This window comes from Myotis nattereri (assembly GCF_964212035.1).
Source record: "Myotis nattereri genome assembly, chromosome: 1".
NCBI classification, from domain to species: domain Eukaryota; kingdom Metazoa; phylum Chordata; class Mammalia; order Chiroptera; family Vespertilionidae; genus Myotis; species Myotis nattereri.
In genome coordinates this window covers 105,035,972-105,061,667 of record NC_138075.1, presented here as the reverse complement: position 1 = coordinate 105,061,667, position 25,696 = coordinate 105,035,972, and the positions used below count along the sequence as shown (strand labels likewise).

At 36.4% G+C, this 25,696-nt stretch overlaps 1 protein-coding gene across 19 annotated transcripts in view; it reads right to left on the bottom strand.

Moving 5' to 3' along the window:
* Positions 1–2,896: 2,896 nt before the first annotated feature.
* The window catches only part of CREM (cAMP responsive element modulator), a gene marked incomplete at its 5' end in the record, with an annotated part of 96,985 nt that continues 74,185 nt past the window's right edge, over positions 2,897–25,696 (bottom strand). For 5 of the 19 annotated variants that reach the window (XM_081109804.1, XM_081109803.1, XM_081109800.1 and 2 more), the window contains 3 exons: positions 3,410–4,541; positions 10,656–10,812; positions 15,306–15,341. In XM_081109804.1, coding sequence (XP_080965930.1) covers positions 4,397–4,541; positions 10,656–10,812; positions 15,306–15,341 — 338 coding nt within the window. In that variant the 3' untranslated portion in view covers positions 3,410–4,396. Of the gene's footprint in view, positions 4,542–10,655; positions 10,813–15,305; positions 15,480–19,149; positions 19,312–25,696 lie in introns of those variants that run through there. The other 14 variants (XM_081109802.1, XM_081109806.1, XM_081109807.1 and 11 more) reach the window with 8 other exon arrangements.

Sequence of the window (25,696 nt, the reverse complement as noted above, 5' to 3'; positions counted from 1 at the left end):
AAACAATACATAAAATCAATGAAACCAAGAGGTGGTTCTTTGAAAGGATAAACAAGATTGACAAACCTCTAGCCAGACTCACCAAGAAGCAAAGAGAGAGGACCCAAATAAACAAAATCAGAAACGATAGAGGCGAAATAACAACAGACCCCACAGAAATACAAATGATTGTTAAAAAATACTATGGACAGCTCTACTCCAACAAACTAGACAACCTGGAGGAAATGGACAAATTCCTAGAAAAATACAACATTCCAAAACTCAATCAGGAAGAATCCAAAAATCTCAACAGGCCAATAACTATGGAAGAAATTGAAGCAGTCATCAAAAAGCTTCCAGCAAACAAAAGCCCAGGACCAGATGGCTACACAGGGGAGTTTTACCAAACATTCAAGGAAGAACTAAAACCTATCCTCCTCAGACTACTACAAAAAATCCAAGAGGAAGGAACACTTACAAGCTCATTCTATGAAGCCAGCATCATCCTAATACCAAAACCAGGTAAAGACAACACAATGAAAGAGAATTACAGGCCAATATCCCTCATGAACATAGATGCCAAAATCCTCAACAAAATCTTAGCAAATCGGATCCAGCAGTACATCAGAAAGATCATACACCATGACCAAGTAGGATTTATCCCAGGGATGCAAGGATGGTACAATATCTGCAAATCAATAAACGTGATTCATCACATAAACAAATTGAAAAAAACCACATGGTCATATCAATTGATGCAGAAAAAGCATTTGACAAAATCCAACACCCATTTTTGATAAAAACTCTCAGCAAGGTGGGAGTAGAAGGATCATACCTCAACATAATAAAAGCCATATATGACAGGCCCACAGCCAACATCATACTCAATGGACAAAAACTAACACCATTTCCCCTAAGAACAGGAACAAGACAGGGATGCCCACTCTCACCACTCTTGTTCAACATAGTGCTGGAAGTGTTAGCCATTGCTATTCGGCAAGAAGAAGAAATAAAAGGCATCCAAATTGGAAAAGAGGAAGTAAAACTGTCCTTATTTGCAGACGACATGATATTATACATACAAAACCCTAGAGACTCCATCAAAAAGCTACTAGACTTAATACATGAATTTGGCAATGTAGCAGGATACAAAATTAACCCCAAGAAATCTGAGGCATTTCTATACACCAATAGTGAACTTTCAGAAAGAGAGATTATAAAAACAATCCCATTCACCATCGCACCAAAAAAATTAAGCTACCTAGGAATAAACTTAACTAAAGAGGTAAAAGACCTCTACTCAGAAAACTACTGGATGTTGAAAAAAGATATAGAGGAAGGCATAAACAGATGGAAGAACATACCGTGTTCATGGATTGGTAGAATCAACATCATTAAATTGTTCATACTACCCAAAGCAATCTATAAATTCAATGCACTTCCCATTAAAATACCAACGGCATACTTCACAGATCTAGAACGAACTCTCCAAAAATTCATCTGAAATAAAAAAAGACCCCGAATAGCTGCAGCGATCTTGAAAAAGAACAAAGTAGGTGGGATCTCAATACCAGATATCAAGATTTATTACAAAGCCACTGTTCTCAAAACTTCCTGGTACTGGCACAAGAACAGGCATATAGATCAATGGAATAGAATAGAGAGCCCAGAAATCGGCCCGAACCAATATGCTCAATTAAAATTTGACAAAGGAGGCAAGAACATACAATGGAGCCAAGATAGTCTCTTCAATAAATTGTGTTGGGAAAATTGTACAGATATATGCAAGAAAATGAAACTAGATCACCAACTTACACCATATACAAAAATAAACTCAAAATGGATAAAGGACTTAAATGTACGACAGGAAACCATAAAAATTCTAGAAGAATCCAAAGGTAACAAAATCTCAGACATATGCCAAAGCAATTTCTTCACTGATGCAGCTCCTAGGGCACTTGAAACTAAAGAGAAAATGAACAAATGGGACTACATCAAAATAAAAAGCTTCTGCACAGCAAAAGAAACCATCAACAAAACAACGAGAAAACCCACTGTGTGGGAAAACATATTTGCCAATGTCATATCTGATAAGGGCCTAATCTCCAAAATTTATAGGGAACTCATACAACTTAACAAAAGGAAGATAAACAATCCAATCAAAAAATGGGCAAAGGACCTAAATAGACACCTTTCAAAAGAGGACATTCAGAAAGCCAAGAGACATATGAAAACATGCTCAAAGTCACTAATCATCCGAGAGATGCAAATCAAAACAACAATGAGGTACCATCTCACACCTGTCAGACTGGCTATCATCAACAAATCAACAAACGACTAATGCTGGAGAGGATGTGGAGAAAAGGAACACTTGTGCACTGCTGGTGGGAATACAGACTGGTGCAGCCACTATGAAAGACAGTATGGAGTTTCCTCAAAAAACTAAAAATGGAACTCCCATTTGACCCTGTGATCCCACTTCTAGGAATATATCCCAGGAAACCAGAAACACCAATCAGAAAGGATATATGCACCCATATGTTCATAGCAGCACAATTCACCATAGCTAGAATCTGGAAACAGCCTAAGTGCCCATCAGTAGATGAATGGATTAGAAAACGGTGGTACATCTACATGATGGAATATTATGCTGCTGTAAAAAAGAAGGAACTCTTACCATTTGCAACGTCATGGATGGAACTGGAGAGCATTATGCTAAGTGAAATAAGCTAGTCAATGAAGGAAAAATACCACATGATCTCACTCATTCATGGATAATAGAGACCATTATAAACTGTTGAACAATAATAGATACAGAGGCAGAGCATCCTCAAACAGATTGTCAAACTGTAGCGGGAAGGCCGGGGAGGGGTGGGGGGCAGGAGGGAGGGGTGTAAGAGATCAACCAAAGGACTTGTATGCATGCATATAAGCATAACCAATGGACATAAGACACTGGGGGGTAGGGGAGGCCAGGGGATTGTCAAGGGCAGGGGGAAAAAAGGGACACATATGTAATACCCTTTGTAAGACTGTAAGCAATAAAATAAAATTTAAAAAAAAGAAAAAAAAGTCTATCAGCAGATTTCCAGACCATGTGCAGAGAGGCCTACTCCACCACACAAGCTGAACTTGAACAGTGGCTCTTCTGTGTAGCAGCTCTGGGGCCATCCTTCTGATGAGATGGCAGAAAAAGCATTTGCAGAAATCAGACCCAGTGTGGAATTCAGCTCGAGCACCCTTGAAGGTCTGCAAATACAGTTCTAACTCTAACTTCTACCCCATTCCAAGTTATTAACAATTTTTTGTAACTTTCATTAGGTAACATTAAATCGACACTGGAGTTTCTGCAAGATCTTTTCTATTACACAATAGAGTAAAAACTGTAGGAAACGTTCAGTTAGTTAAATGACCACTAAACACTACATGTGTATTCAACATGGTTCTATTAAGAACGTCCTTCAACTATGGCATTCAAGGACAGTAACACAATATTTCCCTTACAAAGCAACTGATTATAAAAATCTGCAAATGCCATAAATTCAATATAGGCTCTTATTTTCATAAAGGCATGTCACTAGTTTCTTTCAATTCTTTCCTGAAGTATTTTTTTGTGCTTTACTTTTATTGTATTGCCAGATGCATTACCTTTGATCATCCTTTCCTAAAACGATTTTTAAAAGACCTGCAGAAAATTTTATTGCATAGGACACTACTGAGGACACAGAAATTGGGAACTGCAAATATGTGGCACTGGAACAAGTCTTACAAATATTTCATTTTAAGAATTTGCTAAATACAATTTTTTGTAGTTTGTCTCTTTTAAAAAATTGAAGTTACAGCTAAGTTAACTACGTACAATGAAGCATTTTAGGAATGTTAGAATTTCGAGAATATGATGAATGATACAAAGGAAAAAAGCCATAATTCTTGTCGGCTACATATTGTATTGCCTTCAAAAGCAATTGTACATGTTGTATTCAGTTCATAGTTAAATATTTCTACTAATCTGTTTTAGGAGAGCAAATGTCTTTCAAGGTTTCAAGTTCCTCTATAAGCTTCTTGTTCTGAACTTCCAGCACTGCAACTCGACTCTCCAGACATTTTACATATTCTTTCTTTCGACGTCGACATTCTTTAGCAGCTTCCCTGAAAAAAAGTAGAAGCAAAAGGGCAAACAAAACAATTTTTGCATGCATGCTATTGACAAACAGACTGAAATAAGCTTGGTATATGTGACATGGTTGCACTCCAAATCTTGGAACAACATTTCTAATTAAATTTCAAACACTAAGCCAAACCGGATTCTTAAGGGTCACAAATGTCCCTTCCATATGTCCACATGGCAATTAGTAGAATTGCTCCATCTCCTGCCTTGATTAGAGTTCACAGTAAACAAGATCCAAGTCAAAGACCGTTACTCTGCTTTATGGCAATAAAGATCTTTAAGGGCCTTGAGTTCCTCAATGAGAGTCTTGTTTTGGTTTTCAAGCACAGCCACACGGTTTTCAAGACATTTGACATATTCTTTCTTCTTCTTGCGACACTCCCGAGCAGCTTCCCTGGAACCAACACAAGGCAAATGACTCAGGAACAACCTCCCCGCACACTCCAGAGGGACTCAGTGAACTTTGACCCCCCAAACTCAACAGCCAGTCAGTCCTAGGTAAGGTCTGTACAAAGCCACACAATATACCGAAGCACATGCCATTTTTAAAGGTGACTCTAAGACAGTGATGGCAAACCTATGACACGCGTGTCAGAGGTGACACGTGAACTCATTTTTTTGGTTGATTTTTCTTTGTTAAATGGCATTTAAATATATAAAATAAATATCAAAAAATATAAGTCTTTGTTTTACTATGGTTGCAAATATCAAAAAATTTCTATATGTGACACAGCACCAGAGTTAAGTTAGGGTTTTTCAAAATGCTGACACGCCGAGCTCAAAAGGTTCGCCATCACTGCTCTAAGACAACAGGAACAACTTGAGAGCAGTCCATTTGACCAGCATTTATCGTAAATGGTGTTTTCTTAGGGCATACATTCCATGAGAACTGTAACCAGAATTGTTTTCAGTAACCTAAAACAGTAGAACCACATCCCCAAGTGGAATTTCTACAAAAACATTTACAGATCCTTTCAATTATCTTAGTCATTTTTATCCACCAAAAGTCACATATTCCATCAGTTAACTTTATTTGATCAAAAATAATTACAAAAATCAATCCTCAGAAACCTTAAATGTCAATATGGGAGATTTTAATTCTTCAAGACTAAATCTCAGAGAAACAAGTAAATCAATCACAACTGCAAGAAACAGTTTATTGATTGGGAAACAACATGAATAAAAATAACAGTAAATGAATTATAAATCATGCACATTTTCATAAACAAAAATGAAATAAACTCTGCTTCTGGAAATTAAAAAAGGAAAGAAGGCATGGTACATAATAAATACTCAATAATTCAGACAATTTAAATCCAGGAATGTGAGACACCACAATTAAAACCATGAAAAAGAAGCTACTGAATAACTCAAAAGCGCACTTCAAGACTGTTCTCTCACCAAATGCCTTTACTAACCAATATACTGAATTTTAAAGTACTGTAGGCATGCCCAAAGGAAAGAATAGACCAGCAGCCAAAGCAACAAACACAATAAATAGATGATTTACAGTCATTTTCATGCATGACCCTACCCCCAAAAAACAAAACTATGAAAACAGCTAACATTTTCTTTCTCCTTTTCTTCAGGGCAGGGAGGGGATGGCAACTACATCATTTAATTCCTTTATAGGATGTATCCTGATAACAATTTTTTTTTGGAGTTTACAATTCAGAATAAATGACTTTGGGGTAACCTTCACATTAAATAAAAATCCTACATTGCAAGACAATTCAACATTTTATCAAAAGTTGTGATGAATGTCTAAATACCAATTACTGTGAAGCCAATTACCATCGCTGCATTTCTGAACTAGGATAGATGCACACAACATATTTGGCCAATTCTGCTCTATTTTTAGGATAGTTGACTCTAACTAATAATTGTCTATCTGTGTTTTCTCTGTGGGAAGGTAAAGTCAGCAGAAAAGAAGAGAACTTGAAATCCCAATGAACAGCAGAAAAAAAATCACCCCTATTTCCTAGCCAAGAACAAAGCACTCACCCTGTGAACCCACAAAGTTCTCAGACTTCTCAACTGGTTAATAAAACAGTAATAATATACAAGTGAACTGAACTTGATAAATATAGATTAACTTAATCTAAATGATGTACAGGAAAAAGTTAAGAATATATTCAAACACACATAAATCTGCCAGTTTGGGAACACAATTCAACTCTTCCAGGAGGAGCTAAAATATATTTAATGAAACTAAGGTTTTCATGAATAAATCATTATATTAAATTCCAAATCTGGAAGGAAGATAGTCATTTTTAAAAGAATTCACCATTAAATGAAAATTTAAATATGTAACAGATGCTTGCTTTGGCAGCACATACTAAAATTGGAATGATACAGAGAGGATTAGCATGGCCCCTGCGCAAGGATGACGCGCAAAGTCATGAAGTGTTCCATATTTTAAATAAATAAATAATAAATAAATATGTAACAGCAATGTTGTGGGCTGGTCAATTTTTAAATTTGTGTTTACCAAGGTGTACTATTTACTGTGAATACCCATACTTGGTATTTCACGTGCGTGCATGTGTGTGCTACCAGAGTCAAATGTTCCAAGCACAAAGCTTAAATAATCACACTAGTAGATGGCATATTCCTAAGTATTTCTCAGCTATTCAAAACACCTGTTTCTTCTATTAATAGTTAGCTCAGTTTTCAGGCCTTGCATTTGTCTGGATATATCTTCAGCATGGAGAGAAAATACATGGTAAACAAGAAAAGCTGACAAGGCTGTAAAAATATAAAAACTGTCTCCAGGTTGGTAGAAATATAATTAAATATCCATTATAAATGCTAGCCAAAGAGAAAAATGTATAAAGCTCTTTCATGTTAATGAGTAAAACCTATATTCTTTCCATAAAGTTAAATCTGAAGCCCACACTGAGGTCTTTTTGGGGTGACTCTGGTGTTAATGCAGTGGACAAGCTCTGGAATGACGCTTAATTGCATATCCAGGTTCTGTCCACTTTGCACTGTGTAACCAACTTATTATATAAACTCTCTGAACCTTAGTTCCTCAACTGTAAAGTAAGGATAATAACCAGCACTATCCACATGTGAAAGTTAGGTGACAGTTATAGAAACAGTAGTTATAAAGCACTTAAAACTTATATATGGTATTTACTCAACAGATACTGAACAACCTAATAGCCATTTATTATCTGCTTTTCTTTTGTCTTGCTCTGAAATTCAGATTTGGAAAGCTAAAATAGACCCTTCTCAGAATCCCTTGCAGCTAGAGATTCTATTAGCTATTTCTGGTCAATGAAATGTGGGTGAAAGTTGTTGGCAGGGTCTTCCAGGAAAAGTGTTTAGAAGGGTCAGACTTAACCAGCCCCCATTTCCAGCTCCAGTTCACCTCTCTTCTTCCTGACTGAAGTAATGCCTGGAGGTGTGGCAGCCATGTTGTAATCACAGGAACAAATGTCACCCTAAAGATGACAGAGCAGGGAGGAGGAGCTGGATCCTTGATGACACTGTGGAGCCTTTGTTCTGGCTGCATGCACCTCTGGACTGGCAATCAAAATAACACCTCCATTCCCTTTAGTTATTTAGAGCCCAAACACAAATGTTATCCAAAAATTATTAACTAATTATTTTTTTAAAATTCAAAAAAATGCAACCCCCTCCCCTTTCAGGGAGAACTGATATGCGTGTGTATGTAGCTGTGGGGCACCTTTTATAGGAACCTACTGCCTAATATTTTATCTATTTCATTTTGGTAGTTCTGACAAAATTTTTTAATCTAAAAATAAAGGTAGCCCTAGCGGGTTTGGCTCAGTGGATAGAGCATCAGCCTGTGGACTGAAGGGTCTCAGGTTCAGTTCCAGTCAATGGCACATGCCCAGGTTGAGGGCTCCAACCCCAGTGGGGAGCGTGCAGAAGGCAACAGATCAATGATTCTCTCTCATCATTGATGTTTCTATCTCTCTCTCTCCTTCTCCCTTCCTCTCTGAAATCAAGAAAAAATGCATTTAAAAGTAAAGGTATAAAATGACAAAAGGGAGATAAGAAGGCTACTTTTTTAGTTCTTCCTTTTTATTTTCTTTGGGAAAATAAGACATGGATGAACAATTTTGTATTATCATCACACTTTACATTCTAAACTGAACCTCACAATGTACATTCTATGACCAGAGGGGTAACTATATTCATAGCCTAAGATCTCTGAAAGTGCAGTTTTAAAGTATCCATGTTCTTCCATCTAATCAAAGTTAGGGATCTTCGATAACAAGATCTCCACAAAACAACTATGATACTATGTGAGCCCCACTCATTCAAGGCCCTTCAGAATTTCTGAGCAAAATACTGATGATGCAAAATGTGAATCCAGCATGACTTATAAACCTGGAACAACCAGTGATAAATATGCATGTATCTAGCGGGGTTGGTGTGGCTCAGAGGTTGAGCATCGACCTATGAACCAGGAATTCATAATTAGATTCGTGGTCAAGGCACATGCCCAGGTGGCGGGCTCGGTCCCCAGTAGGGAATGTGCAGGAGGCAGCCGATCAATGATTTTTTTTTCTCATTATTGATGTTTCTACCTCTCTCTCCCTCCCTCTCTGAAATCAATAAAAAAATATTTTTTTAAAAAAGATGTGTGTATCTAATGAGCCTATTTCTGGTAATCTGTTGAGTTTCTCAGGGTAGAAAACTCCATCTCATGATTTGTGATAACTAATAAATTTAGGAACTGTAGCAAACATAAGAAATCCTATAATATATCCAATTGTGCCATTTAAAAGGCTATATTAGTAACCTGAATATAGCTTCTATTGCTTCAGATTCTATTACAAAGGATAGTGATGAACTCAGCAGTTGTTTCTGTTTTTGAGAGGCTCAGAAACCACAATTTCTACATTAACTAGGTTGCTAACATCTAGTAAATTAACTACTCCCATGTGGTCCTGATCATAGGAAAACACATAATTCCATCTGAAATGTTTTGTTTTCTTACAATGAGGACATTATTTAAAACCTAGAAATAAGGTAACAAGAGTACTGGGAAAACAGACTATTATTATTTGTTCATTTTGAAAATCAGATTAATTTGCACCATTATCCATAATAAAAATTAAACCAAGAAATGATATGCAAACTAGATTTTAAAAAATAATTTTGGGAAACAGCATTTGTATGATATACTGCTTTAAAAAAAAAAAAATAAGTTACAGTCCTGGCCAGTGGCTCAATGGCTAGAGCATCAGTCCCTGCAATGAAGGGTCTCAGGTTCCATTCAGGTCAGGGGCACGTGCCTGGTTTACAGGTTCGATCCCAGGCCCGGCCCTGGCACATGCAGAAGGCAACCAATTGATGTGTCTCTCTCACATCAGTGTTTTTCTCTCTCTCTCTCTCTCTCTCTCCCTTCCTACCCACCATCCCTTCCACTCTCTTAAAAATCTAAAAGTCAATGAAAGAACTATCCTTGGGTGAGGATTAACAAAATAAAATAATAAAGTTACAGTGATAGGGTGCAAAAACAAGTGAGAAAATGAGAGAGAGCAGGCTGGAAATGTATATATTACTATGCACGAAATTCGTTCAAGAGTAGGCCTTTGCAACCCCGGCTTCATCTGGAAGGTCGTCCGGTCGGTCGTCTGCTGCTCGGCAGTTCAGTTGATTTACATATTCCGCTTTTATTATTACAGATAATATCAGTAGGTATCTCTAAGTGGTGGGGCTATGAGTAATTTTAATTCTTTCTGTTGTTTTGTATTTTCATTTGACTACAATTTATCAGAATAAAGATGTATTTCAAATACAATCAAGAAAAAACAAAGTTAAGAAGTAGATCAAATGAAATATGTAAAAAATTTAAGAGCCCTAGCCAGTTTGGCTTGGTGGATAGAGCATTGGCCCACAGACTGAAGGGTCCTGGGAATGATTCCAGTCAAGGGCATGTACCTCAGTTGCAGGCTCAAACTTTGGCCCTGGTCAGGGCATATACGGAGGTAACCAATTGATGGGTCTCTCTCACATCAATGTTTCTCTCCCTCTGTCTCTCCCCCTCCCTCCCACCCTCTCTAAAAATCAATGGAAAAAATATCCTTGGATGAGGATAAACAAAAAATTAAAAAATAAATTTAAATAAACAAAAACTTAAGAAAATTCTTAACGCATACAAATTTATTTTACTAATAAAGAAGTTAGAAAATTACACTTATCACCTAACTTCACAAAGTAAATACTAAGTACAAAATAAAATTTTATTTGTAATAAAGCCCTTCCATCATCATTAAAAAAAATTAATTTATCTTTCAGACATTACCTTTGTAACATAGGATTCAATCTCCTCCTGATGAAATAGTTTCATGATTAGGAACTCTGACTAGCAGACAATCTATCATGCAGAGGACAAATCCACATAAAATGCCACTTAACACTGAACTTGGGAGAAATAGCTTAGGAAAAGTAATTTTTTAAAAATCCCAAAGTAACAAATTTTATGTCCTATAAGTGGTTGCTGATTTCTAGTGAACCATCTTACCTGTTTTTCATTAGCCTCAACTCTCGTTTGCGTGTGGCTTCTTCTGCAAGTTGCTGGGGGCTGTGCAAACTTCCTGGTGAGGCAGCCATCACTACTCCCTGTGGCAAAGCAGTAGTAGGTGCTCGGATCTGGTAAGTTGGCATGTCACCAGTGGCAGCTGCAATGAAATATTACATGCTTATATAAACAATTTAAAACTTGATATTTTTAAATAAAATTGCCCTGGAAATAATATACTTATTACATATTCTAAGAGGTGATCTTGCTAATGTTTAAGATGACTATTCTGAGCATTATAGAAATCGTAGGTATCAAAGATCTTCAGTACTTGGAACAATGATATTCAGCATGCTCTATACATTTAAGGTAGAAAAATGCCCTAATGCATTTTAGATAAGTTTTTATCAAAGGCTAAAAGTAGAGAGGCTTTTCAACTGAGAGTTCGCTAAGTCTAAAATCAGTGGTGTGCTGATAAATGTTTAACAACCAGATTTGTGGAGGGAAAAGCCCTGATACGTCTGTAGCATGTCAATTCCCATGATGTAAATGCTTGCACCATGGCCAATTTCTAGCTACCAGTGTGACTTCAATGAATGTAGAGTCAGGAAGATATACAGAGTAAGTAGCACACCATACAGATAAAATAGATGTAAATAACTGCAAAAGCATAGATTAAAAAATTATAAATGATAAATTTTGAGTATTTATTAATGTTTTTAAGTAACTTGTTAAACGTATATTTACATTTTTAATAGCTATTTTAACAATCAGCTCACAAAAATCCTGAAAATTTAACAATCAGCTCTAGCAAATCAGTGGGAGTTGGCTCTAGCACATCACTGTGAAAATTTTAATTAAGCAGAACATTTCTATCCAGTTAATTTTCCTATAACCTATACCCTCACCTAATCTCTTTAAGTGGAAGTCCTAACACCAGAATATGACTGAAGTACTGGAAGGAAAATACTAACTCACTGTATTTTCATTTAAAAGCAAATAAAAAACAAAACAGCCAAACTCTTTAAAACTGGTTTCTCTGGGGAATGATAATTTTTGTCTGTCTTAGGTTTATTGAGATAAAAATGTAGTCATTTAAGCGTATGTTTTCTAATGATAGTATAATCAGTTAAATGACAGTATTTATTTAGTATTGAGATTGCATACTAAAGTCCTCAAAGTGTCTTGATTTATAATCAAAATGTGTGTATCTACTGCAGTAAAAAACTTCCGTAAAACAGAAAGATGGGTTGAAGTTATAAAACATTCCTACCATCACTGTTTCAACTTTGAGAACATGCAATCCAGAGTTCATGTGACATTCTGATGAGATATGACAAAATATATGCTCCCTCAGAAATCAATGCAAGAAAATGGGTTTAAAGGTTATTAAATCCTATAAAACTTGGTCTGAACCAAATGCTAATCAAAATATGAAACACATTGCTTCTATATCTCATTAAAATATGTTATATCCATTGACTAAGAACTGAAATTTTACTCAAAAGGGAAACAAATGCTTTTTCCAGGTAAATAGAATAATATCACTGAAACTAGCCAATTAGATTAAAAGGTTAATCAAAATTCATCTATGTGTTTCTTTTGGGGGTAAATGTCAGGTTTTTACCCCCACCCACTCCCCCAGGCTTAAGAATTAGAGGAAAAAATAAAACAATAAAAATATGGCTTTGGGTAAAGATCAGAGGTCTTCATAGGGAAAAAAATACCATTTATAATGTTGTACTGCTTCTTCCTTCTATATGTAATATAAGAAATAATAAGTAGAAATTATGATAAATATAATAATGATCACCAACTTGGGAAAAATCCTAAATTTGTTTTTGTGACAATTTAAAATAGTATATACACAGAAGTCTCATTATATGTCAGAAATTTTATAACTTTGAAATATTTGGAGAGAATTTTCAAGTCAATTATAAACTATTAATTTACTAAAGATTTAAAATATATATTTAAATCAGATTGTAGAGAAGATTGAAGCACAGAATAACAGTTATCTTCTCTGTTCTCTTTACCCACATCAGGAAAAAAGGTTATGGGATAATAAAGGCTGAAACAATGGAACAGCTGGAGCCTACAAAGGCTTTCTAAAATTGGAACAATAGCAGTGACGAAGGAGAAGTTTACATGTCATCATGTTGACATTTTAAGCAGCATGGATGCAGACCTTGGTCTTGTTCTTGCCAAATTACTCACAAATAAATGCAATAAAATTAATACAAAGGTACAGAAGGGTTCATTATTCCCTCTCTAGTTTTGTATACACCTGCTTTTTTCTGTACTTAAAGTTAAAGCAGAATGTTTATATAATATACAAAAGTTAGTTTCAAAGTATCCTCTTTTTTTTTAATGAAAAGGGAAGGCAGGAATACTTCACAGATAAAAAATAAAATTCATTCATTGATCTTAGAACCAGAAATGGTTCTAAATTTTTGCCTATTTCCAAAAGCTGAAGCCACCTTCAAAAGACCAAATTTGGTACCATGAAGGATAAAGGTGACTCAAAAGAAGCATTCTTAAAACATTCTCAGCAACAGCTTAGAAAAAATACCCTAACATGCTAAGTAGGAAAGTGTTACCGGAAAGGGGACCTGGCCCTGAACAGGTCTGCTTAGGGCCAGCAGGTAGTGTGCGGGTTCTTGACTTCATGCAGGAAAGATGTAACAATATGAGTCCAGGTGATTGAGAGGATGTTTGTTAAAACTGGGGACAGTGAAACAAGGAAGAACCTGGGATAGAGGAGGCAACAGGAAAGAGCTAGGCAGAGTTGCTTTAGCTCACTGGGAAGTCAGGGAAAAAAAAGGGGCCTTACGGACAGGTTCAGGGGGTTAGCCCAGCTGAGCTGCCACTGCCCATTGCTCCCCTAGTTGCAAGTTTTGTGGGGAGCCTTGGAATTTAGGTGATACATGCCCGTGGGAGAAAAGGAGGAAGGGAAAGGCATGTGTATATGTGCTGGGCTCTTTGTAAGGTTTTATCTCTTCCTTGCAGAAGGGAATCTTAGTGAAGACCGCAGGGGAGGGTTTCAGGAGAATATTCATCAGCTTTCTAGGTGTGCTCATTCAGAATTGTGATGTCCACTGATTGGTCAGTGCCAGGGCAGGGGTCATTAGCAATTACAGCTGGTCCTGGTGTCCCCCACCTGGTTTTGCTGCTTTGCTGGGATAAAACTGAGGCCTAGATATTATCTCTAGGGGGTGACCTTCTGTATCCGCTATAAATTGCTCTGCCAGTTTGTGCAGCTGTCAGTTTCCCCCTTTCACCTGCCAAGGAATTTTCCTAGCTTCTTACTATCCTGCTTCAAAAGGATGATATATTTAAACGTATTCTCAAATGTTAGCTAACAAATTGCTTTTATCACAATTTTTCAGACATTTCTTTGTCAACAAAAATCTGATTGTACCTTATTGGTTCAAGCAGAAATATGAATTAGTATAAATTAGGAATTATAATAAATTTCTGGTCATGGTACAACTAATAGTTACTGAATAAATATCAATGGATAAATTCCATATATTCAAATATGATCTACTAGTAATACATTAAAAAGATATGGGCAAAGAGAAGCTCTTGTTTTAAGGAAATCCAAAGGTCAAAAAGTTTTATTATTGAAACAAGTTCTGGAAAAAACTTTATATAAAAGTTAGCTTCTATTTCCAATATTACAAACTTAGTGATAATTTAAAACAGATGAGATACCTGGCATAATAGTTCAAAGAACGACATTCTTTGATGAAAAGCCAATTCCTGTTCCATCTAACTACTAAAAGGGCCTAAATTATTTTTTATTCTAAAATTTCACTGTATAAATTATTTCTGAAAATAAGTGGGTCATCAATGAAGAGTGTAAACTCATGATTGAAGGAAGATAATAAAAAAGATACACTAATTTAATTTTATTCTAAGGCAGTAAAAAACTTGAGACAAATCAAGGTACCTTTTTTACCTTTGGCATCCCTAGAATCCAGCACAGTACTTGGCATATAATGGGTGATTGGTGAGTTTACTTGTGCACTATGAAGTAAATTTTGAATTTTCCAGGTTTTTGCACAAGCCCGCTGTCACTTGGAATGTTAACACTTTAACACTAATACATGGAAAGCCCTAAAAGACATTCAAACTGGCCTTTCTTTTTTTTTTTATTTTTTTTTATTTTATTGATTTTTTACAGAGAGGAAGGGAGAGGGATAGAGTTAGAAACATCGATCAGCTGCCTCCTGCATACCCACCACTGGGGATGTGCCTGCAACCAAGGTACATGCCCTTGACTGGAATCGAACTCGGGACCCTTGAGTCCGCAGACCGATGCTCTATCCACTGAGCCAAACCAGTCAGGGCCAAACTGGCCTTTTTTGATAAAATGTATTATTTCCTAAGTCTTCCCCTAGATACTGATAATCTAACCTGGCATTTTAGAAGCAGAGGAGTTCTACTTGTAGTGTTTCCAACCATCTAACTCCTGACATGAAAACAATGTTTTAGGTTTGGTATCAAATATTTCATGGGAAAAGAAAATTCCTAGAACTCTCAATTCTGGTCATTAACTTCATACCTCTCTGTGCAAGCTTTAAACACAGTACAGAAGAGAAAGTAAAGGATTTGGAATCTGGGTTCTAGTGCAGCTCTGCCACTTACCAGCCATGTGACTTGGGGCAAGTTCAGTTTCCTCATCTGTAAAATGGGGATACATTATCTCATTTAATACTCACAATAAACCCTGTAATGTATGACAAAGTGTCTAGCACAGTGCCTGGCACATGGTAGGCATTCAGCAAATGTTAGTTCCCTTCCTCTTCCCTTCCTTAAGTTCTGAAAGACAATGTTCCAAATTATGCTTATACTGCGTATTAATTAAAAGGCAAATAACATCCATAAATATATTTTCCCCTCGAGTTTCGCTTCTAACAAATCTAGGTAATAGAATGATTGACATGTGTGGCTCTTATTCCTTATTTTGTTTAAAAATATGCCTATTAAAAACTTTTATAATTTTTATTATATCCCTTTAAAGAATAAATTATTAAAAAATAATATCACAAAAATACCCCTTTAAATATAATAATTTAAAATAGACAATGAGGAATCACAAAAAAATAAAATGATATAATCTCATCAGACTGGTAAAGCCCACAAGTCAAAGAGGTGTTTGTTTCTTCCTAACAAAGAAAGAAATAAGAAACCCAGCCAAATGCCCATCTTGATAGCTTCCAAAGTGAAACAGTTTATCAACACCCCAATGGTGATTTTATTTGCTTATTATTTATCAATTGAGATCTCTATAGTACTGAGCACATTAACTGATCAAAACAATTTTTATATATGGAGCTACTACCTTCATAAGTCATTTCGCTATGTGTCACTAATCCCAAGTACACCGAAGTAGTAAGCAACAGAGGTAACAGTCATACTCAGAAGCAGGGAGCTCCTCACTTCTCTGTCTTTGTTCTCTCCCTCCCTACTGCCACACCAGGTCTCCTAATGCCCAGATCAGGCTTGTCATTGCCTGGCATCTAACAATGTCAAAAAGTTTCCCTCCTCCATTGCTCCACTTTTTCCAGGAAAATTAAATCCTACATAAACATAAATATTTAAGCACTGAAGTTTTCAAATTTGTTACAACACACAAACCACATAAAACTAAGTCGTTAATTTTTACTTAAATTACACAAGTTGTGCATTAAGTGAAAATCTTAACAGTGAAAAAAAAGTTTGTAAAAAATTATAAATATTGACATTGAAAGTTCTATATAATAAACATATTGTCCTAGGAGAGTAATAATACTCTAGAAAAAATCCATTTTGACTACTTAAAATGATGCTAACTTCCTTTTTTACGTTTTATAAACAGTGTTAGTTTATCAATGTAAGGTGAATTTTAAGGAGCAACATAAAATGGTATGAACAGAACCAGACAGTCTGAAGAGCCAAACTAGTTTACCACTTATTAGCTATGTAAGCTTGGAAGAGTCATTTATCCACTCTGATCTGTGTTATTATATGCAAAATGAATGTAATATCCGTACATCAGGGAGAATGAATGGAAATTGATTTTTCCTTATAGGTTATTTAAATTCTAGAGGTCTGGTGCATGGGATTCGTGCACTGGCCGGGAGGGGGGGGGGGGTGATGGTCCCTCAGACCAGCCTGCACCCTCTTGCAGTCTGGGACCCTTCGGACTAAGGGGTACCAGACTGTGAGGATCAGGCCTAAGCCAGTAGTCAGACATCCCTCTTGAAGTCCGGGGCTCTTGCAGTCCGGGACCCCTCCCTCCTTACCGCCCATCTACAGTGGAGACAGGAGAAGCTCCCCGTTTGCTGCTCCTTAACGCTGCCTCAGAGGTGGGAGAGGCTCCTGCCACTGCTGCTAGGTTTGCCAGCCATGAACCCGGCTTCTGGCTCCATGGGAGCACACTGACCATCTGGGGGAAGCTCCTGCATTGAGTGTCTGCCCCCTGGTGGTCAGTGTGTGTCATAGTGACCAGTCGTTCTGCTGTTTGCTCCTTTTATTATATAGGATGGTTTCCTCAGTGAGGCCTACTCTAACCCTTCAACCTATATTACCTGTGGGTCTCTCATGATCTGATAGTTTCTTTGATAGCTCTTACCACATTTATATTTATTTTATTTGTAACATTAAGTGATTTTTTTATTTTAAAGTTTACATAAATGCAAAGTATTATTTTATTAGACAGTATGTTTATATAGGCAAATAAAACTGGGAAAAGTGAAACAACTGTCCCAAATTATCTTTCATTAAACATTTTTCAAAAATAGTGGGAAAATAGCATAATGGCAATTTCATACAGATTTGAAGTATTTATTGAAACTTACAGTGACTTATATTTTCACTTCCAACATGATTATAATTTGCCTTGCTACCAACTTCAAGAAGCTAGTACACCTGATAAAAATCATTCTTTTACATGAAAATATCCAAACAAAAACCTTTTCCTCTCACAAAAGTGAAATGTATCCTTGTATCCCTATTCTCATGCATCAAATATTAACTAAGATACTATTTTTCAAATTTGAATTATTTGGAATGTTTGTTTTTAATAATTAGATGTGTAAGCTGAATACTACTTCTGAGTTTTTTAGACTCAGACACTAAAAGATAAAGAGTTGGGCTCTTAACAATCAGCTTATAAATAAAGCCAAAACTATTTCTAATAAAAATGTAAATTATATCCAACAGAATTATATAATTCTACAAACTATAAATATTCCCTCTTCACATTCAATTCAATGAGCCTATAAATAAGTGCTCCTAAAAAACTTTCCCAGGCCAGTCATTATTGTTAGCAGCCTGATTTTGGTCTAGATCGGTTTTTAAAACTGTAAGATGTAGACCATTGGTGAGTTATAAAATCAATTTCATGGGTCAAGAATAGCATTTTTTAAAAAACAAGTAGGAAAGTATGAATACATAACATATACTATGGATAAGCATTACTTTTGAAGTGGATTTTATATAAAAGGGGGTACACACACACACACACACACACACAAGTCTACCACATCATGATATAAATGTGGGTCACGATCAAAAAGTTTGCAAGCCAATAATCTATCAATCCACCTCAAAATACAAACAAACAAAACAAGAGGCAATGTCCTTTCCATTGTCAAACAGCATTTCAAATAGAATTGATTCTGTCAGAACTGACTAGATTTCCAAAAACAATGATTTCCAAAGGCACAATGAGGTCTACTAAAAAAGTTTGACATTTTAAAGTTTCAACATTTAGAAAATTTTTAATTGAAAAGGGTAAATCATGGTGACGTTCATTTATTTACAAGCAATAGTTTAAAATTATGCAAATTTTTACCTTAAATATTCATCTTTAAGTATATTCTGAGTATTTTAAAAGCATTTTACTTTATTTTTTGTTATGATTCTCTATCATGCTTAGAGAAGTCAAATGGTAAATTGAAAGGCTTAGTTAAGAAAGATATAAACAAACTAATCACTTTTAGAAAATGAATATATGCACAAAATGCATTTGGTTCTAAAATCATATGACATGCAGTATTTGAGATTAATTCCACCTATATCTTATAATAAATTTGATAACTTCTGCAATCTATAACATCTTTAAAACTTTACAAAACTTCTTTGAGAAAACCAATAGCTCAAGATAATCTTGAAATAAAGCACCACTCAATAAACAAAGTTGGAACAACATAAGGGGCATTAGCGACTAAATCAGAAGCATTACCTATAACTAAGAAAACCAAACCACAGAAAGAATTACGGATAACAAGTTTAAATAATGCGGTCTGAGGGCGATTTCAGACCTGCACTTCCCTAGCTGTGCACTAGAGGGCGCCGTGAGCTGCAAATCCCACAGAGCAATGGAGTGAGGGAGCCTGGGCCCAGAGCCCACCTCTTGCAGCACCTGTGGGCCTCTGGAGTGGTGCAGGGCTCAGGGGATCTGCCCACAAACGGGCGGTGCCGGCTTTCTAAAGTAAATACTTACCTGCAGAGAAACACTAAAGTGAGGCTCACAAATCAAGCTACTCAGTCCAAGAGCGATCTCTGAGAGAGGCAAGCCAGGAGCTAGTTAACAACCTCAAGCTGTCAACAGCGCTCTGCTCAGCTCGAAGGAGCCGAAAGGAACTGACTCAATCACAACCTGACTGGGGGCTGACGTAAATGCGCAGTCCGTTTGGAGTTTAACTTTTCCACTTTCCTGAGGAACCACGATTCCAGGAAATGCAATGACGTCAGCCCTTTGAACTCCATTAGAGAGGAACAGACCATTTTAGACACTCGAGCATCGAAACAAGTAGGCACACAAACAGTGGTCTGCTTTGGAGCTACATTTGTACACAACCACGGAATCGAAAGCTTGATTTTTTTTTACAAAATCATGGTGACATTCATTTATTTACAAGCAATAGTTTAAAATTATGCAAATTTTTACCTTAAATATTCATCTTTAAGTATATTCTGAGTATTTTAAAAGCATTTTACTTTATTTTTTGTTATGATTCTCTATCATGTTGGATATGCAACAGGCTGCAGACGAAGTAACAGCTTATTTTAGTGAAGCAGAAAGAGAGAGAACTGCCTTGGGTCAAATAATATAATACTGAGCACAGAACCAATTACATTAAGATGCCTGTGTACTGAATAGACATACAACTCCTCAGAAAAGCAATACTTTTGAAATACTCAGAGGTCCGTAAATAATTTTTCAAAACTTCCAAAATAATTTTGCAGAATTTAAATCTTTCTCTGAAGTTCTTACCGGTTTCATCTCCAGTTACAGCCATGATGGGTTTCTGCATACAGAACTGCCCTGTTCCTCCTTTCACAGGTCAACACAAAGTGTTCCAACTAGCAAGCATGTGCAGTTATAAGTGGCAGTACTGACATCACAATGACATCACTAGCCTATCACTGCCATCAATCTGCTTTGTCACAGACAGGCTCGCTGAAACCAAAGCCCTTATAAAAAGTCTGTAATAAACCATCAAATGCTATTGTTTCTAATTTTTCATAAAAATCTGTTGAGAAGGGCTATGGCAAAAAAAAAAAAAAAGTCTCATTAGCATTAAAAGTTATCTGTTTGTTTCTTATGGGGCTACTTCTTTATTATTATTCTGCCCAAGGTTTCTAGGTAAACAAAGGGGGCATTAGCCCTTTGGAGGACAAAAAACTTGGAGATTTAAAAAGTAAACAAGTGACAATCAGCACAGAGAGATGCTGTGAAATACACAGAAATGTATTTTGCAGACACTTCTAGATTCTCCAAATAAGAAATACCTAACAACTAAATAAGTAAAAAAAGAAATATCTAACCACCATTGTTTACTTGTAACATATTTCTGTTTGCAATACCAGAAAATCCAACTATTCCCAAGGTGACATAGAATTTGCCAATTTCACTTGAAAGGAGTAGATACTGAAGTTTTAAAAATTCAAATTTAGTAAGTGTTATTTAACACTTCCATAAATATTAGATTGAACCATATAAACTTGCTCATATTTGACCTTTTTGGCCCACAAAAACAGAAATTAGATGTGGCTCAATTTAACACATAATTTTACTCAATTAAAATCCCTTGAAAAGAATTTTGTGACGTTTAAAAATTCATAAATAAACCATAATTACTATTTGTAAATTTTAAAAATATGTCCAATTTTATTCACTTAATGAAGGTTTGGTACATGGAGAGCTGGATCGCTATAAATTTAACAAGTCCAAGGTTAGACACAATATTGGTACCTGTTCAACAGTATAACACCACAGCCAAGGGAAAAAAATGATTTGCATCTCTACAGCACAAAAGTTACATGTCACTGAGAACTTTTACCTTCATTAGCGGGCCGTACAAAGTCCAGTCCCTTGTATGCTTAGAATTCAAGCCGACCTTAAGTCAATGAAAGGTCATTCCACTACATTTTTTTTTAATCCTCACCCGAGGGTATTTTTTCCATTGATTTTTTTAGGAAGAAGGAGGGAAGGTGGGGAGAGAAAAGCATTGAGTTGAGAGAGACCAGGGCCAGGGATCCAGCCTGCAATCGAGGTATGTGCCCTTAACCAGGAATCCATGGGAGTTGAACCTTCAGTCTGTGGGCCCACGCTCTAACCACTGACCAAATTGACCAGGGCCCACTACATTTTCACCTTATTCAATGAAGCACCTTCTAGTAAAGGCAGGGACTTGACACCCAGATGCTTAGGAAGAGAAACATCAGGAAGGACCCATCTCCAATAATTCTCCAGAACACATGAACTGAAGACGTCCTCCTAATATGTAAGCAAGTCTGGGGAGCACCTTAGACATCACCCCTATCAGAGGCTCTGTAAAGGACTCTGTCGTCACAGCCACACCTCAGGGTTTGGATCCAAGAATACTAGTTGGTTTATTTCAAATTTCAGAAAGTTCAGATTACTCTCAACATTTCTTTACATTGGCACTTAGATGCTCAATAAATATTAGTGTAAAAAAAGGTCAAGGAAGGAAAGAAAAGAGGAAGGTTGGTTGCTTGGTTGACTACTATTAGTAAAGTTTTAATAAATTCCCTATACCCAATAAACTCAGTTAATCATCACACAGAACTAATACATTTTCACTAGAGAAAGAGTATTTCATTTTCATTCAGTAAATGGCTACTGAATATTCATCATATGCCAGGGACTGTGCTGGGGACTAAGAATCCCTGTCCAAACAGAAGTTACCATCTAGGCAGGACCCTAGAGAGTCACAATTCAGTGATATATGCCCTGAGAAGTTGCAGTGGGAACTGCAAGAGGTGACCTAAGCCAGATGTGGTCAGGGAAGGCTTCCTGGGGAAGTGCTACCCAAAATGAAACATGAAAAACGTCTCAGGGGAAATGGCTGTGTGTGAAGGCCCTAGAGAGGAGAAAGGGCACAGCTATGACAGGAAATTAAAGAAATTCAGCATTAAGAGTTGAGAGGGAGGAAGTAAGGCCTAGATCAAGCAGAGATTTGGGCCATGTTAAGGATTTTGACTAACAAGTAATAGGCATTTGTTGAAGGGTTTTGAGCCAGAGGCTAACGTGACTAGATGTGAATTTTAGAAATACCACTCTGAACTGCAGAATCAAGAGTATAATGGAGAAAGGGAAATGTTGAATGCAGATACTTTTATTTTAAAGAAATATTAGCTCCCAGAATCATTGGGAGGGATGAAGAAAGAGAGCCTAGCTGAACTTTCATGAACAATTCCCTCCAAAACAGACAGAGAAGGGATATGCTGTCTCTGGCATGATTAGGAAAATCAGGACACTGCCCCACAGCTACCAGCTTCAGGCCAGACACCTGGCAGACCAAAGTCTGCTGCAGGAATCCAGGTCAGAGGGGACAGAAGCTGGAACTGGGATTATGACAGTGGGGGTGGAGAAGAGTGAAGAGATGAGTGATTTAATAGGAGGAAGAATGAATGGAGAAGGTGAAGGAGAGTAAAGCATGATATCCAGGTTTCTGGATTGAAGCTACAGAATGGACAGAATCCATTACTGAAATAGAGTAAACAAAAGGAGAGTTGGGGTAGGGGAGTGGAGTTTTGGATTTTAAAAGTCAGAGATGTGTGAGATATATCTAAGTAGCCCGTTGGAGTCAGGGGGCATAGTCACAGAGCTGAAGCCATGGCGGGGATGAGTTCAGCCCGGGACAGTACACAGTCAGATGGAAGCTGGCCCAGGATGCAATCCAAGGAACACCACTAACACTCAGGAGATGGGCAGAGGAAGGTTAGACCAATAAAGGAGACTGAAAGAGAGGCAGGAGAAACAGAAGGAAAAATGGTAAGAATGCAGTATCAAAGAAGTGAAGGAAGCAGAGGTCAACAGTGTTAAATACCGCAGAGGAACCAATCAAGATAAGAACTGAGATCTCAAAAATAAATTGCTGTGACCTTTCAATGGGATAGAGAATAAGACAAAATTCCCACTGACCTGTTGTTTCACACAGAACTCGAACTCTTGGCCATCATTATTTTTTTTTAAATATATTTTTATTGATTTCAGAGAGGAAGGGAGAGAGAGAAACATCAATGAAGAGAGAGAATCATTGATTGGCTGCCTCCTGAAAGCCACTTACTGGTGATTGAACCCACAACATGGGTATGTGCCCTTGAACAGAATCGAACCCGGGACCCCTAAGTCCACAGGCTGACGCTCTATTCACTGTGCCAAACCGGCTAGGGTGACCATCATTATTTTTAAAAAGAAGGAAAGGAAAGGAAAAGAAGAGGCAAGACAAGGAGAAAAAGACAACAAGAAGAATAGAGATGGGAAGGGAAGAAACAAAACATTTGTATCTGATATAAATATTCACATAGTATCACAGATAGATTAAAAATAATCAGCATATTATTAAAGTAATTAAAGTTTCAAAAGTTAAAAGGCAAGATACTTTTTAAAAAAATCAATAATATTTTTCTACACCAGCAACAACTGGAACATATAATAGAAAGGTATCATTCAAAATAGCAACAAAAACCTGCACATGTTAGTAGCATGGTGACTATAGTGAATAATATTGCACTGTATATTTCAAAGTTACTAAAAAGTAGATATAAAAAGTTCTCATCACAAGAAAAACAAATTTGTAGTAGGGATAGGTGTTAATTAGACCTTCTGTGATGATCCTTTATTGTGACTTATACAAATGTCAAATCATTATGTTGTACACCTAATCATTATGTTATAAAACTAATATCATGTGATATGTCAATTATACCTCAATAAAAAAAGAAAGACTTAAGTTCTCACTAAATTAATCTATAAATGAAATACATCTTATCATTGGTTTTATATTATTATTATTATATTATTATTTAGAAACTCAAACGTATTCCAAATGCATATCAAAAAATAATGGTTTACAAAAGCTCCATCAGCACTTTAAAAAGACAAAAAAGAGGAACTTGTTTTGTGAGATAATAAACCAGCATGATACTGGCATATACAAAAAGAGACCAACACTGCAAAATAGAGTTCTGAAACAGATCCAAGTATATATGAGAACCTATTGTATAATTAAGATTGCCCCATAAATTAATGGGAAAAGAACAAACCATCAGTAGGGGAAAAGTGGCTCCATGTGTAGAGAAAAAATAAAAATAGATCCCTGCCTAATACTACAGAGGTGAACCTCAGGTGAATTAAGGACCTAAATGTGAAAGGTAAAACTATGAAGCTAATAAAAGTTATGTAGAAAAATATATTGGTGACTTATGGAAGAAAAAAACATTCTTAAATAAATCCAAAAGGACAAAACTTGTGTATTATCTATGCAAAATAAAAAACAATTAAAAAAAACTCTCATTGTTGAAATACCAAGTTTGTGGTGGTGTTTTTATACTTAAACTATACTTGGAATTTTGAATTTTGATCTTTTCCAGGACCAGTGATGTTAGGTTCAATCCTTTCTCCCGATGCTGGGCAGGTGCAGTGAGTCCCAGCTCCCCATTAGCCAGGTGATCACAGGGTCTACAGTGCTCACTGTGTGACATGATTGTGCCCAACTGTGTCTAAAGTGCCCAAATGAGCACATTTAAGGTAGGCTCAGCTAAGCTATGATGTTCAGTAGGTTAGGTGTATTAAATGCATTTTCAACTTACTATTATTTTCAATTTACGATGGGCATTTCAGGATGTAATCCCACCATAAGCCAAGGAGCATCTATAATGGGTGGCTTTAATATACATTTAAAGAAAACATTAGAGAAACGGTTCACAACCTGTGGGTCGCGACCCCTTTGGCGGTCGAACGACCCTTTCACAGGGGTCGCCTAAGACCATCCTGCGTATCAGATATTTACACTGCGATTCATAACAGTAGCAACATTACAGTTACGAAGTAGCAACGAAAATAATTTTATGGTTGGGTCACAACATGAGGAACTGTATTTAAAGGGCCAGAAAGTTGAGAACCACTGCATTAGAGTATTGAGTAAGTACTATAAATTTTTTTATACACCATAAATGCTACCCCTTCAGTTCTTCATACATTTTTATTACAGTCCACATTAACTTCCAAAATACCTATGAGTAAAACTAATTAATAAGAGAGATATCAATTATAATCTGCCCCCCTAAACACTTGGAAGATTTTCAAACTAAAGGAACTAATAATACTCCTCTTAAAATTAGTGCTATGTAAGTCCTCAGCAAATGGTCCAAATTTAAAATGCAGAATTTTGAAAGTTGTAATAAACACATAGTTATTATAAGCACAACTGAATGAAATTAAAATAATGTATAACTGAAATTTAATTGAAATCTTGGGTTCCCCTAAAATACTTAGGGCTACAATACAACTGCTTTATTTCACTACTGTGCGCTTCCATAAGAGGTAGATCAGGTACCTCAGAATTCAACTATACTAAGAAAAGTGTAAAGAAAAAAATCAGCAATTGTTTTGAAATGAGGTATCTATAAGACTTAAGCATAACAGCTTGGGAAAGGCCCAAATTCAGTGCATCATAGACTGGATACTCAAATCTTTATAGAGTAGGTAATAAACTTCTTTAGGTACATTTATAACC